Here is a 17,843-nt window from a genome sequence, read left to right on the forward strand (position 1 = left end):
ACACTGGTTCAAAACCAGTATTAGATAAACCTTGTTATGTAGTAGACTCGTAGATGTACTTGGAGTAGCACACATCACCTAGCAACTGCAAGCATGCAAACACCACGGACATGCTCAACTGTGTACAGGCGTGAGTATACGTGATGTAGGACAACGTTGCTTTGTCAGCCATGGACTGGTTTATTGTGTGCAAAACTGTCAGTGTCATGTTCTGTAACCAGACAGGTTGTCACTACTAGGGCGTGAGGTGACTCGCGATCGCCGTTCCAGGCACGGATTTGGAGCCGCCAAGGCCGCAATGTACATATTCAAGCTTTACTCCGCTCAACATATGTACATGAGTATAAGCGGCAGTGAGTTAGAATATTAGGTGCTGAAAACGTTCACTGGCCCACAATTCTTGTTTCTCAACCAATTCCTCTCCAGTTGATCATCAGGTGTTCTCGAGTCCGATAGCTCACCCACTAGTCTGATAGTGATACTGCGAACTAACCTCTGGGATCATCAGGTGTAGCTATGCGCAGCCTACAGCTAGGCAGTATCATGGCATGCCTACTACTGTATCTGGCTCCATTGCTGCTGCTGCTGGTGATGACGGTGAACTGTGGACAGGCTATGGCCTCACCAACACCAGTGGTGCCGGATGATGGCGGTAAGAAGTTTGATAACAGTCAAACACCACGTACGTTGTAGACGACGTACATGTACATTGTTATCTTGTGTGTGTTGACGTTTATGACAATCAGCGGTGTGATGTGCATGAAACTCAATTCAATTTTGTTATAACTGGTCAGAAACAATTTTAAAGGAGTAACTAAACATTCAGATTGGTCAGGGCAGCTTAAATCTGACTGCTCTATGAACTAATTGGTAGATCAGTATTAACATACAATGGAGGCGGAAGCCGGTGTGGCTGTAAATTCCATTTTCATTTCATTGATTATCATACAGCAGCATTTGGCATGCATCCAAGTGCTGCTGTATGATGATGGCCAAGACTAACTTGAAGTTATAGCTGCACAGCATTTTGTCTCCACTGTAAGGGGTTTGGAGCTCTTATAAAAATGCTTTGCTTCACGGAAACGTATTTCATTGCGACGAGCTGCGCTTCGGTCCTCTGAGCTGTGCTGATGAGCTCTAACAGAGCGAAACAGTAACTGTTGCTGTCCACTGACTTGTGTACATAACTGCAGCAGCACTGTAGCGTAAAACTCACTAACAGGACTGTATGGTCTCTGAGCCAAAGCATAAACTGATAACGTCATGCATCCCCTGCTGAACTCACTACTGCACAGGGCTGGTCTGTTGACAGCTGTATGACAGGAACCTGTCAAAGCAGCCAGCGACTAAGTGCATGCAAGAAAGTAATGCATGTACAGTGTACATTGTAGAATGTACAAGACAACAGAGCAAACCAGTTAGATCATCGTTGAAACGCTGCGTTTCATGCACATGGCAGGGCTAAGGTAAACCTCAGACAACTGAGTCAGTTGTCTGAGGTTTACCTTAGCCGTACCATACATGTATGAATGAAACGCAGCTTTCCAACTCTGATCTGGACTCTTGTATATGTTCTCGTCTGCCTTTGTGGTATTGCTCCATACTTGTGCTGTTGAGCACTCTAGGAATTCTGGGAATTCTCGCTTTTTGTGTATTGTACACATACACAAGAGAGAGATTGGAAGCTTTGTTATTGTACTATATACCGATCCACCACTAGTTCACATGGATATCGTTTCACCTTTCGCAAAAATTGACAATAAGTCTTGGACAAAATGCAGCAAAAAGAAGGGTTTGAATTGAAATTCATCATTAATTTTGTTCTGTTCAGAAGCGAGTGCGTGGTAAAACTAATGTATTCACCGGATTTTATTTTTACGAAAATGTAAGATGTAGCCACACAACCGGTGTACCTTCGTGAACATTTCGCCAATTATCATCCAAAGTACATACATTTTTAAAGACCTTTGATGGTGAACCAAGGGAAATATTATAGCATGCAAAAGTGAGTGCACAAGTTGTGCGATCGAGTCCACCAACTAAGCCAGATTTTTGAACAGTCCGACGTGATTTTGTGCTAGATTATGCACGTCTGACCGTTCAAAATCTGTTTTAGCTGGTGGACTCGATAGGATACATTGTGCCCACATTTTTCTAAAGTGCATAAATATTGATCAAAACATGTATAATTTTGAAATCATGCCAACCTGACCAGCTGACATTATGAATTTGCAAATGGGAAAAAGATATTTCTCACCTAGGATTGTAATGTGTTTACTAGTGAAGGTTAGGACCGTAATCCTGGTAATATGACATAACAATGCAGGATGCACAGTTGTGGACTTTCATTTTGAAAACCAGTTCTTACTGTTTGGACTGGAGAACCGTAACGCTGTAGTCAGCATAGTCGGATACAACTAGTCTACGGGTTTCATGAGGACAGAACATCATCTTGATGATAACAAATTAAGTAAAAGTAAATTATCGTGTCCATTCCCCAATTGGAAGTCAAGATGGCCCCAAGCACCCGATAAATCCAGCGGCAGGTGCAGCACCTGACGGTAGAGATGAGGGGATACGTCTTACAGGCACTGGAACAGGTATTATCTATACAGACACAATAGTTTGATAAGAGCTACAGAAAGTATGAATGCCTCAGACATCACCACGCAACATGAGGGAAACATATTAGCGCACGAAGAGACAAAGTTGTAGATCGGATGAAGCCTTTCGTATCATTACTTCTGAAATCAATACTTGGTTTTAATGTGTTTGCATCCGGAATCTTGATGATAGTTCACCATTAAACTCCAAGTAGGACTGACATTCCTGTCTTAGGTGGTTCAATCTTGGTGATATCCTAGCAATGCACGGATACTAGAACTTGGCAAAAACCGTCTGTTTAAAGTCTTGACCTTTGATCCACTACTCCCGTTTCTTTCTCTCCTCTCTCCTTTCATTGAAGCCTTTCATCCTAAACTAATCTGTGGCCGCGGCACACCGGTATTACATGTACACGCGGCTATGCCTATACTTGAAGTATTGATTATACTCCCGTAGTCCCGCAGAAGGATGAGAAGTGACTGCACACAAGCTCTATTTTGGATTGGAGAAAACTACACGCTTAGCCCTAGAGTGTGAAGACATAGCCGTGACGGCATATTACACTAATTCTTGATTGTGGCTGTGCCTACCTTATTTCAATTTTTTGATCTTCAAACTTCCAATTTCCAATATTTTGTCGCTCTGTCAATAGATACACCAGCTGCGATGGTCACTGAAGACACCAGCTGCATGACGGAATGGCTACTGATTGCCAACTCCAGTCGTGCAAGAGCTCTCACCATTCCCAACACACCAGCTGCCATTCAAGCAATGTTAGATGAGAAGGTTGTCAAGCACCAAGAGCAATTCTTCTTAAGTCTCCTCTTGGGTTACGCACCGCAGCTTGCAGCAGACCTCAAACACTGCATCCGTAAGTAGACCTTGTTATTTCTGCACAATCTTAGAGTAAGTACAACTGGGTTTCTGTCACTCGAGTTGAACCTTTTATTTGAACCTTGGTGTGAAGATTGTCGCCTGCTGGCGCGGTGACCAGGTGACTGGTGTACGCAGCAGCACGTGACCGCTTGTTCGGCCATGTTCGATTGGGCATAAGGGCCAAACGCTGCATTACAGCCTTTTCGGACCAAAACTAGTCGACTCAGCGTCCAAACGGCTACAACATATGGGCCAATCGTGGTCATCCGTGCTTTTATAAGAACGACATGGCGCTTTCAGTGACATTTTGCATACAAATCCCCATCTAGTAGGGCTCAGTCACCCAGTTTCGGTAGAAGTGCTCGAGTTCAATTGGGAATACAGGAGGAAGGGAGCGTGTCAGATTCCTCGGACCAGGACCATTCGACTCAGCACCCCGAAGACTACATCTGGCGAAAATTTGATTTCAGGCTTACTTCCCCTTTAAGATGTTATACCCATTCAGCCCCATCATTCAAACAAACAAGTCAGCAATGAGGCATCTTTGGATTGAGGAGTGCTGGTTTCGAAACAACTGGTTTGAAGCTCAAAGTAGAGTTGCTGTTAGCTCAGAGTAGAGCTGCTGTCAGCTCAAAGTAGAGCTGCTGTTAGCTCAGAGTAGAGCTGCTTTTAGCTCAGACTAGAGCTGTGGTTAGCTCAAAGTAGAGCTGCGGTTAGCTCAAAGTAGAGCTGCGGTTAGCTCAAAGTAGAGCTGCTGTTAGCTCAAAGTAGAGCTACCATTAGCTCAACGTAGAGCTGCGGTTAGCTCAAAGTAGAGCTGCTGTTAGCTTGAAGTAGAGCTGCGTTAGCTCAAAGTAGAGCTGCTGTTAGCTCAAGGTAGAGCTGCTGTTAACTCAAAGTAGAGCTGCTGTTATCTCAAAGTAGTGCTGCTGTTAGCTCAAAGTAGAGCTGCTGTTAGTTCAACGTAAGCTGCAATGCTAAATGAATGTAATCACGTTATAGCGCAAGGCAGAGTCGCAGCAAATAGCTAGATAACACCAGTTGTGAGAGTGGACCCGATTAGTGGGTACGATAATTATAATGATGGTTTCAATAAGTTGGATAGGGAGGGATGGTGGGAAAAGAAACACTGCTGAAGCTCGATCCGTTGTCTGGAAGAGCACAACAGGGCAAGCAAGATTTGTTTGTTCTTTTCAGCGAAACGAGGCTGGGTGCCATTTGTGATTACGCAGCAAAACAAAGCGCATGACGTCAGTCTTGGATGCAGTACAAAGCAATGCAGTGCAGTGTGTGCGCTAGTTCGGATTGTTGCTAACGAGTACCAGCACAAATAGTACCCCATTCACCTTTTTTCGGAAAATGATCAACAAAGATAGTTGCGGTTTGATTATAAATCCATTATGTTAACTGGTTTGAGGGAAAGACTCAAAACGGGAATCCATTATGTGTTACCAGTTGTGAAGTGCATGCGGTTATAGTCAGGTTGGAATGTGCCCCTGAACCTTCTGAGCATACTAAGCTCTAAATCTCAACATTTCTCAAATATATTGTTTATCGCGATTTGTGTCCAAATAGTCTTCAGATGTCTATTTTTCTATAGAAGACAAAGTGAAGTTATCGCATCCAAACAAGCTTACACACACATGCGCGCGCACACACATGCACACACACACACGCACACACACGCGCACTGACAAACACACACACACACACACACACAAGTGCTTCCCCCCAAGCTGGATAATATGGCAATCACATTCCTTCTGTAACCCTGAACAATGGCGTGCGCCTACAGACTTGTATGCTGTAAAACCGGAAAGTCTAACGAGTCACAAAGTCAAAATGTTTTCACGACAATTCTTTTTTGTTATTTGAAAAGCACGTTATCGCTAGATGTCAGTGTTAAAATGCGCATACACATGGATGGCCAGGTAGCTCCGCTTCATTGTGACGTATGTTCCCTACATGCAGACCTCAATAGTAGTTATTAAGCTTCCGCCATGCATTTATCAGCATTACTCGACTCCATAAATAGGAGATTGCTTCATGAGCTCAGCTGGTACAAAACTGACGTCGAATCAAGCAAATAAGTTCCCTTGTCATGTCAAGTATGTGCCACAAGCTAATCGATGTAACTTACCAACAAGCTATGCCAGACATTTCTCGCTGCACATATACTGGCATACACAGAGACATAGACAGCAATAGCGACAACATACACAGTGAAGGGTAGTTGGCCGCAGCCAGATGTGAACCGGATAACGAGTGAGGTATGGAAGCAAGGACTGAGAACAGAGTGTCTCAGATAGAATAGGCGTGCCAGTGGATAGCAAAAATAGGCCATGATGCAGAACCAATTGGGACCGTCAGATTAATTTTCCTGGACCTAGCCAGCCGGGAAAAAAACCCTCGCGACTACGGACGCAGTTGTGAGGAAAAAAACGGGTGTATATCCCCAATGGCGATTAGGCATCATGTAGGCATGGCAAGCACATCACTGCAAACAGTGTTAAAAGCCATGATAATATTCAAAGAAATGAAGGGTGGGAGGGCAGGGACACTGGTGAGACTCAAAACTGACTGAAGAAGTCAGGAAAAGAAGCGACAATAAAGAACACACCCGATGCCATATTTGCAACTGAAAATATTTCGCGAGAAATACAACATGACAGGAGCTAAGTGAGGGTGCTACTGTACGGGCGGAAGCGCTTGCTGCTGAAAATTTCCAGAGGATTATCATGATCACAAATGCAGGAGTTAAGTCACAATTAGGAAAACCACTTCTGATTAGAGGATATAAGACTCCGATAATGACTGAAGACATCAGAACGAATGCATAGGATATTTCAGGATAGCCCAATAAAAACCAGGGGCAATGCACTGCCTTCTCCTAGGTTCAGTATTGCTGTGACATCAATTTGGAATTGCCGAATAGTTTGCTAATTTTCTTTCCTGACATCTGCTCTGCCTTCGCTCAAATTGTATCCAGATCGAACGCCAGAGTGCCCCACAGCTGACTTCACAAGTCGCCTACCTTGCTCAGTCTCTGGAGAATGTGTGTTCAACACTACACAGCAATTTGCTGTTTGTATTTGTCCCGCTGGTTTGACTGGAAGGAGGTGTGATGCAGGTGAGTGTCATGCAGGATCATCGAAAAAGAAGCGAAACCCTTTGTAAAGGGCTTCCCTTCATTTTGTACAACAAAAGCAACAAAATGTAAACATTGATGAAAGCAAAGTGAGTGCACTCATACCAAGAGAACAATGGAACAATCTTTTTTTAAACGATTGGAACGTCGTTTTTATGTGAGAATCATCAGAGATCGTCATCACACTACAAAGGAAAGATATTATGAATGAAAGGCTATTGGTGTATTTTCATTTCATAAGTGAGCTAATACAGTAGAAGTTTGGTGAATTTCAATGGAACTCAGCGTTGAACAGTTAATAAGTAGCCTTTTCCCTCGCTAACTTGTGTGTTCTGCCCCTGTCCTCGTTGTATCCATCACTTCTGCAAGTAATTAGCACCTCAGCTCATCAGTAAGCATTTCTTTGTATGTTTGTCCACACTCCATGAACGTGCAGACATAGATGAGTGTAGTCAACCAGACTTGAACAACTGTGACCAACCCGCTGTGGCAACTTGCTATAATTTTCATGGATCATTTGGGTGTGAATGCAACACGGGATTCAAAGCCGATGGACGCTTGTGTAATGGTGAGTTACCGGGGAGCATGTGTTGGCATTGCCAACTGGGCAACCAATCGAAGCCAAATTCAATATAGCAACCACTCACTGGGGAAATCCGGCAATGAGGCCAAGTAAAGGCACGTCGCTGGGCGTGTTATGGCTAAAATTGGAGGCAGCCTCATTCATACTTGTCCTGGCAACATTGAAGCAAACTTCGTATTTCCTACTGTGTCATGGAATGTCATACCCTGCAGTCCCATTGAATCCCATTTAACTGCTCCAGTTTTCCTCTATGATCACTGAGCATTGTCTACTGTTACAAAAGCCTTTGAGATCAAGACTTTTGTCGGGCTCGGCTATAAACTGCCATACATACGGAGGGTCATTTGTCTAAAATATTATTGTCAAGTGCAATGAAGCTGCGTGAAGCGTCCTTCAAAATGTTGAATATTATTGGTGTCATTATAAATATCTAGACAGAGAGAGAGAGAGAGAGAGAGAGAGAGAGAGAGAGAGAGAGAGAGAGAGAGAAAGAGACAGAGAGCAAATGAAGCCAAGCATTAGCAGACACTTTTGTTAGTTAGCTGTGGTAATCGCGATGTTGCTAGTTTCAGCAAAAGAGTTCATCGTGTGAGCTATTAAAAATACTCCTGCGTTCAGTTGAAGTGTAGCAGCAGTATGATGCGGCCACGAGTTCTCTTATGATCATGATTTTGCTTATTCATCCGAATATGATTTCAAGTTATGCTCCTAGTACCGAAACTGAACAGTGGCTAATGATAACAGTTTGGACGACTACCTCCCATCCTTCCAGCACTGTCATGTGTATATTGCACTGGTTGAATACCCGGACTTTTCCCTTTATTCACATTCTCTTTCCAGATCTAGATGAATGTACAGATGGTGTACATGAGTGTAATGAACATGCAATGTGTAATAACACTGTTGGTTCATACTCTTGTTACTGTCAATCTGGGTACAAGGGAGATGGTACTAACTGCCAAGGTAAGTGTCATACTGTTGATGGCGTCGAATGCAGTATAGTTTGACAGGTCTAGGAAACCGCAGACATACAGTGTATTTTGGAGGCCAGAAAGGACAGGAACACAGAAGTTCAATATTCGTGGACAGACTACAGAGATGAAGTTGATTGTTCCAACTAGGAACACACGCTTCTTGCCGAACTTGACACTTGACTGACTCACGACTGCCATCCGGAGCACACGAGGAGCACGTCGCGCCTTCCACTCGGCAAACCTGCAAGAAAGCACCACTCCCTGCTCAATACACGGTGTTTCGGGGAATTCACCCCTCATCAGTTGAGCTTGAGTAGGCTGAGGAAGATTGTGCCTGAAAAGCACCACTTATATACTGCTCTCCAGGCCAAACCATCACCAGGGATACAAACTTACAGAGACGCTTTGTTTCCAGCGCGACAAACACCTCGTGAAGCTCCAGGTAGCAGCGTGAGTCAGAGTCGCTCATGGAGTTGTGATAAACCTACGTTGAGAGCCAGTATAGCTATTCGCAACGCTGTCACCTCCAACAATTAGTCGCACGTCCGCGTGAGGGACAACAATACGAACTTAGAAGTTGCGACTTCGGCGGTAATAGTCATGAAGTTGATTGTTCCAACTAGGAACACACGCTTCTTGTGCTTCGTGTGCTCCGGATGGCAGTCCTTTCTAGGGATCGTCAAAACCTTGAACTGCACTATCCGTGAGTAGAGATGTGCCAAATGGACTTGAAGGAAATGCAAACGGGATTTTCTTTTGAGCATGGTAACTGACTGAAAGGGTTGAGACATGTTCACTGTTGGCCTCGTATTCCCAGGGCGATTGGGTTGTCAACGCACTTAACCTCGTTTCAAAAACTGCATTCACGTCATGGAACAAAATCGAACCCCATTTTCCATACCTTGTTGGACCTCCTAGATATGAGGCTCATTGGAAAGGTCTGAATCGGGCAATGTGGTCGTTTCCAGCTCCAAAGACATAACATACCGATATCACTTTTGGATGCTTTTAAAGCTGCATACCATTTCACATTCAGCCGGACTAAACGTCTGTTGATTCCTACTGAGTACGCTCACAGGGACACAGCAGTCCTACACACGCCTAAATACAATGTGTTTCGTTTGGTAGTGATGGATAATTACGGACGGACCCGAGATAACAGTTGATATTCTTGGGAGATTTTGCTCTGCTTTCACCTGTTCTAGTTGACCTGTGTGGATCATCTGCAAACAGCGAGCTTTGCTACCAAATCGAAGCGGTTAAAACCTACAACAAGCAGCTGGAAGAGAAACTGGAAGAAAGGGATCTTCAAATCAATAAACTACTCTCCGACATGAAAGTTCTGACAACCATATTTGTCCAGCAGAAGACGAAGGTGGATCAAATGGAAATTCAGGTGACAATCTCTTGTGGCTTTCTCGTTTGGTTTTTAAATATCTGATCACAATCAACAACTTTTCTGACACTCTACAGCCATATGTAGCAGTACTCTTTTGGCTCTTTTCACACAGGATATTGGTTTGCGCTGTATTTGCAGAACAAGGTTAAACTCCTCTCCTTTGAGGAGGAGATGAAATCATTGAACTTATCCCAGGAAGCACAGGAGAAGAAGGGAAGGGAAACTGTTATCAAAAACTTCTACTATAAGAAGTCCAATCCAAGTGGCCATATGTAAAGCAGCAATATTATTGCAGATGTATTATCAGCGGCGATCATAGGTGATCATAATAACGAACCACAGAATGATCGAATATATGAAGTACAAAAATGCCTCAACTTCCCGTAGTGTCTAACCGGACGGATATTTTGTTTTGGCTTCATTTGGGCCATAGATGTTTAAAGGGTAAGCGTACCAATGCAGTATTTCACTGGTTTCGTACTACAAGGCATCCAAGCCTCTGTGTGTGTGAATGTGCCCCTATCCGCTTGAAATATCTCAAACACCTGGTGAGATTTAGTCAGTCTGAAAACTGAGTCGCAGACTCAGCTACTGAACAAGTGACACGTGATCATACATGTACAACACAGTAGGATGTCGTTGTTTGTTTGTAACCAGTAGAATGTCCAGTAAGGATTTGAACTCGTGATATCATGTCACTCACGTGACTTTTTCTGTAGAAAGTTGAATCAGTTCTTGGTACTCAGCCTGATTTAAAATCAGTCGAGTTTTGGGAAGGTCCCACACCTACGTCATCCGTGAGACAATAAAATTTTGAGAATAGTGTAACTTGTGACCTCTCGGAAGAGCAGACACAGGACCCGGTGTCTGCATTGACGTTAAAGAGTACTTTTCTCCCAGAGCTACAGCTAATGGAAATGATCCAAATCGGTAGCTAGGCAATGAACACTTTTGCATACTCAGACAACCTGAGTGAGTGTATAGTCAAGCTATCTCTGGGCAAGCAAATTCCTGGTATATTTGAGTCTAATTCATTTTACTTGAACTCCTTCTCACAGACAAAGCAACACCTCAAGAACATGGAGCTACATTCTGCTCAACAGTTTGCTGCAATCAATGCCACTTTGACGGAGGAAGGACAGAAGGTAGGAAAGCAATGCAGTGTTTCCTAGATATGAAAGGTGCATGTCGTACCGTTCGCTTGGGATTCAGTTATTCAGAGCAGATCAGCTGGCACATGATGTCACAGGTCCTTGTAGCAGGTGATACTGGAGGAGAGCAGAACTGCAATAATGTGCTAACAGTATGGAAATCCAAACCACTGCACCCCTGCGTGTTCCATACATCCAGGCCAAGAGATCATAATCAACCTTGACTCACAACAGAGTTTCCAAAATCCTTCCAAGCAGAATTCAATGCTCAATTGGCCAAAAGGGCAACAACTTACCCGGCTGCTTGCTCAGATGGCAGGACAAGCTTGTACCTGCCACCAAACAAAAAAAGAAATCAACCAGAGCACACATTCGGTAGTTTTTGTCGAGATATTGGTGTACTAGCTGTGCTAGTACTTGTTAGCAACAATCCGAACTAGCGCACACACTGCACTGCATTGCTTTGTACTGCATTCAAGACTGACGTCATGCGCTTTGTTTTGCTGCGTAATCACAAATGGCACCAGCCCATTTTTGCGGAAAAGAAAAACAAATCTTGCTTGCCCCGTTGTGCTCTTCCAGACAACGGATCGTGCTTCAGCAGTGTTTCTTTTCCTTTCGTAGCTTTGCTGCCAGCCCGAGTGTCACCTCGACACTGTATTTCTTCAGTATGTCTGACCTTACTGTCGACACTGTCAAGGCAATGCCTTGCCAAGCCCTCCGCGGCGAGCCTTCTCAGCGCGGCTTGAATCCGAAAGGAAGCTTAGTAAAAGTATTTTACAGGACCGTTTGCTGGCACAACTACTAGAACTAGCCCTTGGTAGTGAGGTCTGCTCCGGCCAGGAGAACCAGCAACCTGACAGTGCGGACACGGCTCACGAGCCCAGAAGCCCGACGTGCACCGATGCCTCCTCCGCCAGCTCAGGTGACGCGGGCTCAACTGATCTCTGCGCTCCCGTACGGGACGAGGTGTAGTCGGCTTTGTCCGCCGCCATTTTATTATTATCGGAGAGCATTGTGCCGCTCCTCACCCAAGGCCAAGGCAATGCGGCAGCTGCCGCCACTACGCCAGGCCAAGCTCCTGTAACCCACCCGATCAGCCACCTGCACCAGCTGTGCCCAAGGCTGTGCAAGAACGTATCTTGCGAGGGGAGTTCGTAGATTTTTCAAGTTTGTTGCCTGAAATTCTTGCACACTTCCGGCCCAACATTCCGGCTGGTGCACAGCCTGAATAACGATAGCCAGCTAAATATCGTTGAGTCGGATGACGCGAAGCAGGTGCGTCGCAAGGTTCACGATAATTACACATGTAGCTACCCGGCTCGAGGCATGGACCACATACATGTCTGTTATCACGGCTGCTGCCCTACACCGCACTGCTGAACTGATTGCGTACCAGCAGTTGATCCTGACTGCTAACCGCCAGTTCTTCCCAAGTGCGTGGCTAGAGTACGACCGCCAGCTGCAGATGCTCGTGGCCCAGTAACCAGGCACGAAGAGGTTGGACACCATCGACGTGAACCTATGGCAGATAGCTGTCACAGGCCATGCACACCCAAAATGCGCTCAATGTAAGACGGTCCATCCAGAGGCGGTTTGTGTCCTTTTCGTCCCGAAGCCAGCAGCATTTACCTCCAGTGGTCGCAACCATACCAGCGACGGCCAAGAAATCTGCCGCAACTTCAATGGAGGTCGCTGTTCTTTGTCGTCGTGCCGCTTCTCCCACACCTGCAGCCAGTGCGGCAAGGACCACCCATGCATCATGTGCAACCAGCAGCAGCGCGGAGCCAATCGGCCACCCCGCCGCTCCTAGCAGAATGGCTACTGGATCGCTTGACTCGGTACGTAGCTTCTTTCCTATACACTCTGCAGACACCACACTGCTAGCTGACCACTTTGCCCGCCTGTTACGTAACCACTCAGATCAATCATGTGTTGCGTATGTTCTCCATGGCCGGCGCCGTGGCTTTACTCTTGGATCTGCCGGCCAACACGACATTTCGGTTTTCTCTAATAATCTACCATTGGCTTTCACTCACTCGGCATTTATATCCGAGCAATTAGCTGCTTCCTGCGCCCGCAGCGAGACCACAGGCCCATTTCCGTCACCTCCATTTCAGTTCATGCGCCGCTCTGGTATTGGTGCCATCCCGAAAAAGAACGGCAAGCCGCGAATGATCCACCATCTGTCTAGTCCGGAAGGCACCGGCGCGAACGACAGCATTCCTGCCGAGCCGCTCTCTCTGCACTACCCGAGCATTGATAACGCGATAAACATCATCATGTCATGCCCACAGCCTGTGTATTTGTCCAAGCTCGATGTACGCAGTGCATTTCGGCAGATCCCAGTCTGCCGTCAGGACTTCGCTGGGAAGGCTCCTACTACTACGAGCGCTTTCTGCCTTTCGGCCTCCGCTCCAGCCCAGCCGTCTTTGACTGAGTAGCCACAGCAGTCAACTGGATCATGCAGCACGAGTTTGCTATAGATCACCGGCTTCACTACCTCGATGACTTTCTTGATATCTCCACTGGTTTGGCTGCAGCCAACCAGCAACTCACCATCCCCCTCCGGGCGTTCACGTATCTCAGCACTTCTCTTTGCTCCATCCCAGCTCGAAGGGCCATCACCATCATTGACCTTCCTTGGTATTGTCCTAGACTGCGAGCGCCACGAAGCTCGGCTACCAGAGGACAAGCTGTCCGAGATCCGTGCGCCACTCATGGCTACTATCAGCGAGCGCAGCATCGGCCAGCGTCAACTCGAGTCCCTCCTGGGAAGCTCACTTTTGCTGCCCGAGTCATCGTTCCTGGACACACATTCATGCGCGAACTATGATCAGCGTGCCCTGAACTGTATCTGTGTATGCGAGTGCGGTGCATAAAGCCCACCTTGAGAATGGGTTTGCCGGCCCCTTAGTAGATGCGTGGCTTCTGAAGAGGGTGTTGAAGGGCATCCAGCGATGCCATGGTACGGCTGCACTCACCCCTCGCCTTCCTATAACTATGCCAATCCTACGACACCTGACGGATGCACGCCGGAAAAGTAGTATCCTGAATGGCCATGACAAGCTGCTCTACCAAGCCGCCATGCTGCTTCTTCGGATTTCTTCGGTGCGCTGAATTCACTAATGGCATCACACGGGGCTGTACTAGCTCCCCTGGTGACGGACGCCTGCAACTCTTCCTGCTTTCATCCAAGACGGACCCATTCGGTAAAGGCGTTACTAGTGACATTGGCCCGTCTGTACCGCCGTACTGCCCGGTCCGTGCCATTGTTAGCTACCCATTTGTGACTCGTCGCGAGGGACCGGAGCAACTCTTGTTCGTACTCTCGAACAGACAGCAGCTGACCAGGCAGTCATTCACAGTAACAGTATGGTCTCTTGTCGCTGCGGCCGGTGTACCATCCCAGTCGAACTACTCCGGGCATTCGGTCCACATTGGTGCAGCCACCACCGCTGCTATGGCTAGTGCCCCCGACTCCTTCTTCCGAGTGGCAGGTCAGTGGAAAGAGCGATGCGTGTCTATGCTACATCCGGACTACAACAAGCGCATAGCGCCAGTTATCGTCCCGGCTTGCTGCCGTGCCATGGATGCCATGATCCCCAACTCTGGTGAGTAATGAGCTACTGAACTCTAGCTGCGCAATGCTTGCCTGTGCTGACATTAATTGACCCTTGCTGTGCGTCAATAGTGCTTAGCTAACGGAGTGCTGGTTTCATGGGTCCACTCTCACAACTGGTGTTATCTAGCTATTTGCTGCGGCTCTGCCTTGCGCTATATTACATCCATTTAGCATTGCAGCTCTACGTTGAGCTAACAGCAGCTCTACTTTGAGCTAACAGCAGCTCTACTTTGAGCTAACAGCAGCTCTACTTTGAGCTAACCGGAGCTCTACTTTGAGCTAACAGCAGCTCTACTTTGAGCTAACAGCAGCTCTACTTTGAGCTAACCGCAGCTCTACTTTGAGCTAACAGCATCTCTACTTTGAGCTAACAGCAGCTCTACCTTGAGCTAACAGCAGCTCTACTTTGAGCTAACAGCAGCTCTACTTTGAGCTAACAGCAGCTCTACTTTGAGCTAATCGCAGCTCTACTTTGAGCTAACAGCAGCTCTACTTTGAGCTAACCGCAGCTCTACTTTGAGCTAACCGCAGCTCTACTTTGAGCTAACAGCAGCTCTGATTTGAGCTAACAGCAGCTCTGCTCTGAGCTAACAGCAGCTCTGCTCTGAGCTAACACCAGCTCTACTTTGAGCTTCAAACCAGTTGTTTCGAAACCAGCACTCCTCAATCCAAAGATGCCTCTTTGTTGACTTGTTTGTGTGAGGGATGGGGATAACCAGAGATACAGTCATGTACGTTCCAAATGACAGTCTGGCTCAAGTCGTCAAACATCGACTTTTTCACATAATCTTTGGCCTTTCACACATTACAGAATGACAGTGTCTATTACGCAACTTAAATCCTCGGACTGGAACATGCACATATTTATCTAAGTGTCTGTACTTCATGCCAGTATTAAAAATGAATGAGAATATTTGAAAAACACCAAAGAAAAAGGGTTAGTGTCTATCTGATCTTTCTTCAAATCTTTTCCAACAGACGAAGCAACACTTCAAGTTAATGAAGCAACATTCTGTTGAGCAGATTGCATCTATCAATGCTACTCTGCAGGAGGAAAGAAAGAAGGTTAGTTAAGCATTTCTGTCATGCACTGTAATAAATACACGCAATAAGACTTAGAAGTGCTGTCCTAGAAATGACTTACGAGGCCTCGGCGTCTAATCAATTCAAGTGACTAGCCTCAGAGGGAGAGATTAAAGTCAAGAGAGTCCAAAAAGGAGAGCCTTAAGTGACTGTACTGAGTAGGGGTAACTTTGTTGGAAGGCGTGAAGCAGGTTTAAATGAGATGCAGAGTAGACTTGATACCGGCAGGTAATCGGATATGTTGATACGTATAATTATGTCAAATTTGGACTTAACGGAGAATTTTAAAGTTTTAGGAAATTAGAGGCCACATGCCTCGTACTGCTCTTTTCTCTCCGAAACTCAACACTTGCAAGCCAGATATTAAAGAAAGAAAAATCATCAGTCACATCACCGGGACTCGAACCAGGGACCTTGCTATTCGCGAGCAATGCTCTAACCAACTGAGCTACAATATGACTCTTATCCACAGTGATGGTAAATCTGTCCTTCGATCAATCCATATCTTTCTTTCATATCTGGCTTGCAAGTGTTGAGTTTCGGAGAGAAAAGAGCAGTACATGGCATGTGGCGTATAATTATGTCAGCAAAAAACCTTATATACATTTTCTTCCAAGCTCATTTTGAAGGCATGCCCTGTTTTCCCGAGTCAACTGGTGCAGACTATGCCCCTTGCAAGTGAATGTTGAAACGAGGGCTCTCCTTGATGCTGCTTTGCCAGTTTTTTTCCACAGTCGTAGTAAAGCCTATATTAGGTAAAACCACAATTTTTCCACAACTGTTCTTGTAATTGTACAATGTCTAGTGGTCGTTACTGCTGCGTGTACCAGTTTCAACTTAGTTCCAGGATTATTCCAAGTGAACGAAAACCTAAACATGCCATGAATCAGGTTATAAAGAGTGAAACACACCTACAAAACCAATGAGAACGCTCGACAGGAAACAAACTGGCAGTGGCAAGATGTGAACAAATTGTACCTATATGACTATAATTATGTAGCAATATCAAAGAGGATAACAATAAGATTGTGACAGTTTGGCAGTTGTTGTGTAAACTGTTCCGCTGGACGTCTCCACTGCCTACACACAGTCTACCTGGCTTGTGCTTAACAGTTTCATGACGGGCTAAGGCCGGGAGAGATTGGTAGTCTGGTCCATTGATGATCTCTTAGGTATAACTGCTTATTACTTCAGAAGTATTGTTTTAGCTGTCTCCCAGCACTACCTCACCTCTGTGTCTATTCCGGAGTTTAAGTCCAAGTAAACAAAAAGAGTATATTCTCGTGTCCAAAACATTTGTTGCAGTTTACTTTCGTAGAGTGTTCAACGTTTTGTTCCTCAACACAACTTTCAGCTTTCTTCAAAAATATCCTCAACCTTGGTTCTGTCCTAGATCGTATATACATGCATTCATTGTTTCGTCTCATCATTATGGAGCAACTTATGCGAAGGCTGGCCAAGCTTCAGCCGGGAGTTTCATTCCCTAATGGAACTCACGACGGCTGCTAACACCCAGTAAACCCTATTCCTGGACTTACTGCAGTGAAAACGGCTACTCAACATCGTCCTGGCTAAATAACATCACAATCGCTTGCCACAAATTGGGTAAAATTTAATTATGCTCATATCTTGTGCATATTTGCAATATAATTCTTGGTCTTTTGCAGTGTGGAATTGTATCCTGGAAGACATTTACAATGAAGACATCGAGTAGTAATAGTAGGACCCCGTTCAGTGGAGTCGTGTTCAACAAGACTAGACCTGACACTGTTATCAGAGTGGTGTACACAACCTCTATTGGATTTTATCATGGGAACACTCAGTGGCATTGTGTGAAGGTGTCAGTGCGTATCAACGGCAGTGACTGTTCAGATCCAGCCCCGATCAGAAGTGGAAGCTCTGGTTCAACACCCCACTATCAAATAGATGCTGGTGTTGTGAGTGGTATTTGCAATATCAACACTTCAGGTCCGCTGTCCTTCTCTACACACATAGAGGCACAATGCACTACATCCACCTCTTCCCTGGGTTACTACCATGGTTCGGGTACCATCACATCCACTCTGCATATCGAAGAACTTTGCAATAACCAACAGAACTAGACGTTTGCCTCCAAATCCCTCTGCCCCCTCCCCCTCTACTCTCTCTCTCTCTCTCTCTCTCTCTCTCTCTCTCTCTCCCCCCCCCCCCCTTTCCATCTATGTACAATCTAGTAGTGTTTACTGTTGTCTGGTAGTCTCCCTGAGGCAGGCAACACGGCGTTAGAATATAAAAGTTGCTTCCCGTTTTTCTACATTGTATTCTGTCTATTGGCCTTTCTATCTGTCCACTCTATCTACTTTGAAATATCCATTTTATCTAATCACTCAATCAATCCCTAATACATGTATCTATCCATTC

The 17,843-nt window shown here is 45.7% G+C and overlaps 1 protein-coding gene across 1 annotated transcript; it reads left to right on the plus strand.

The window, feature by feature from the left end:
• Window positions 1-396: 396 nt before the first annotated feature.
• LOC135825197 (uncharacterized) lies at window positions 397-17,573 on the plus strand. Its single transcript, XM_065337931.1, has 9 exons — window positions 397-652; window positions 3,257-3,475; window positions 6,470-6,610; window positions 7,065-7,196; window positions 8,052-8,174; window positions 9,391-9,581; window positions 10,643-10,729; window positions 15,339-15,425; window positions 17,111-17,573. Exons 1-9 carry the CDS (start codon window positions 517-519, stop codon window positions 17,543-17,545), a joined length of 1,551 nt encoding a protein of 516 aa, XP_065194003.1. The 5' UTR covers window positions 397-516; the 3' UTR covers window positions 17,546-17,573.
• Window positions 17,574-17,843: the final 270 nt, after the last annotated feature.

This window comes from Sycon ciliatum, chromosome 9, assembly GCF_964019385.1.
Source record: "Sycon ciliatum chromosome 9, ocSycCili1.1, whole genome shotgun sequence".
Taxonomy (NCBI): Eukaryota; Metazoa; Porifera; class Calcarea; order Leucosolenida; family Sycettidae; genus Sycon; species Sycon ciliatum.

Bases quoted from the DNA above. Each gene is read 5' to 3' on its own strand.
- LOC135825197 (XM_065337931.1), top strand. From the start codon at position 517: ATGCGCAGCCTACAGCTAGGCAGTATCATGGCATGCCTACTACTGTAT. The intron at 3,476-6,469 runs GTAAGTAGACCT...AATTGTATCCAG, and splicing joins AGACCTCAAACACTGCATCC to ATCGAACGCCAGAGTGCCCC. The intron at 9,582-10,642 runs GTGACAATCTCT...TCCTTCTCACAG, and splicing joins TGGATCAAATGGAAATTCAG to ACAAAGCAACACCTCAAGAA.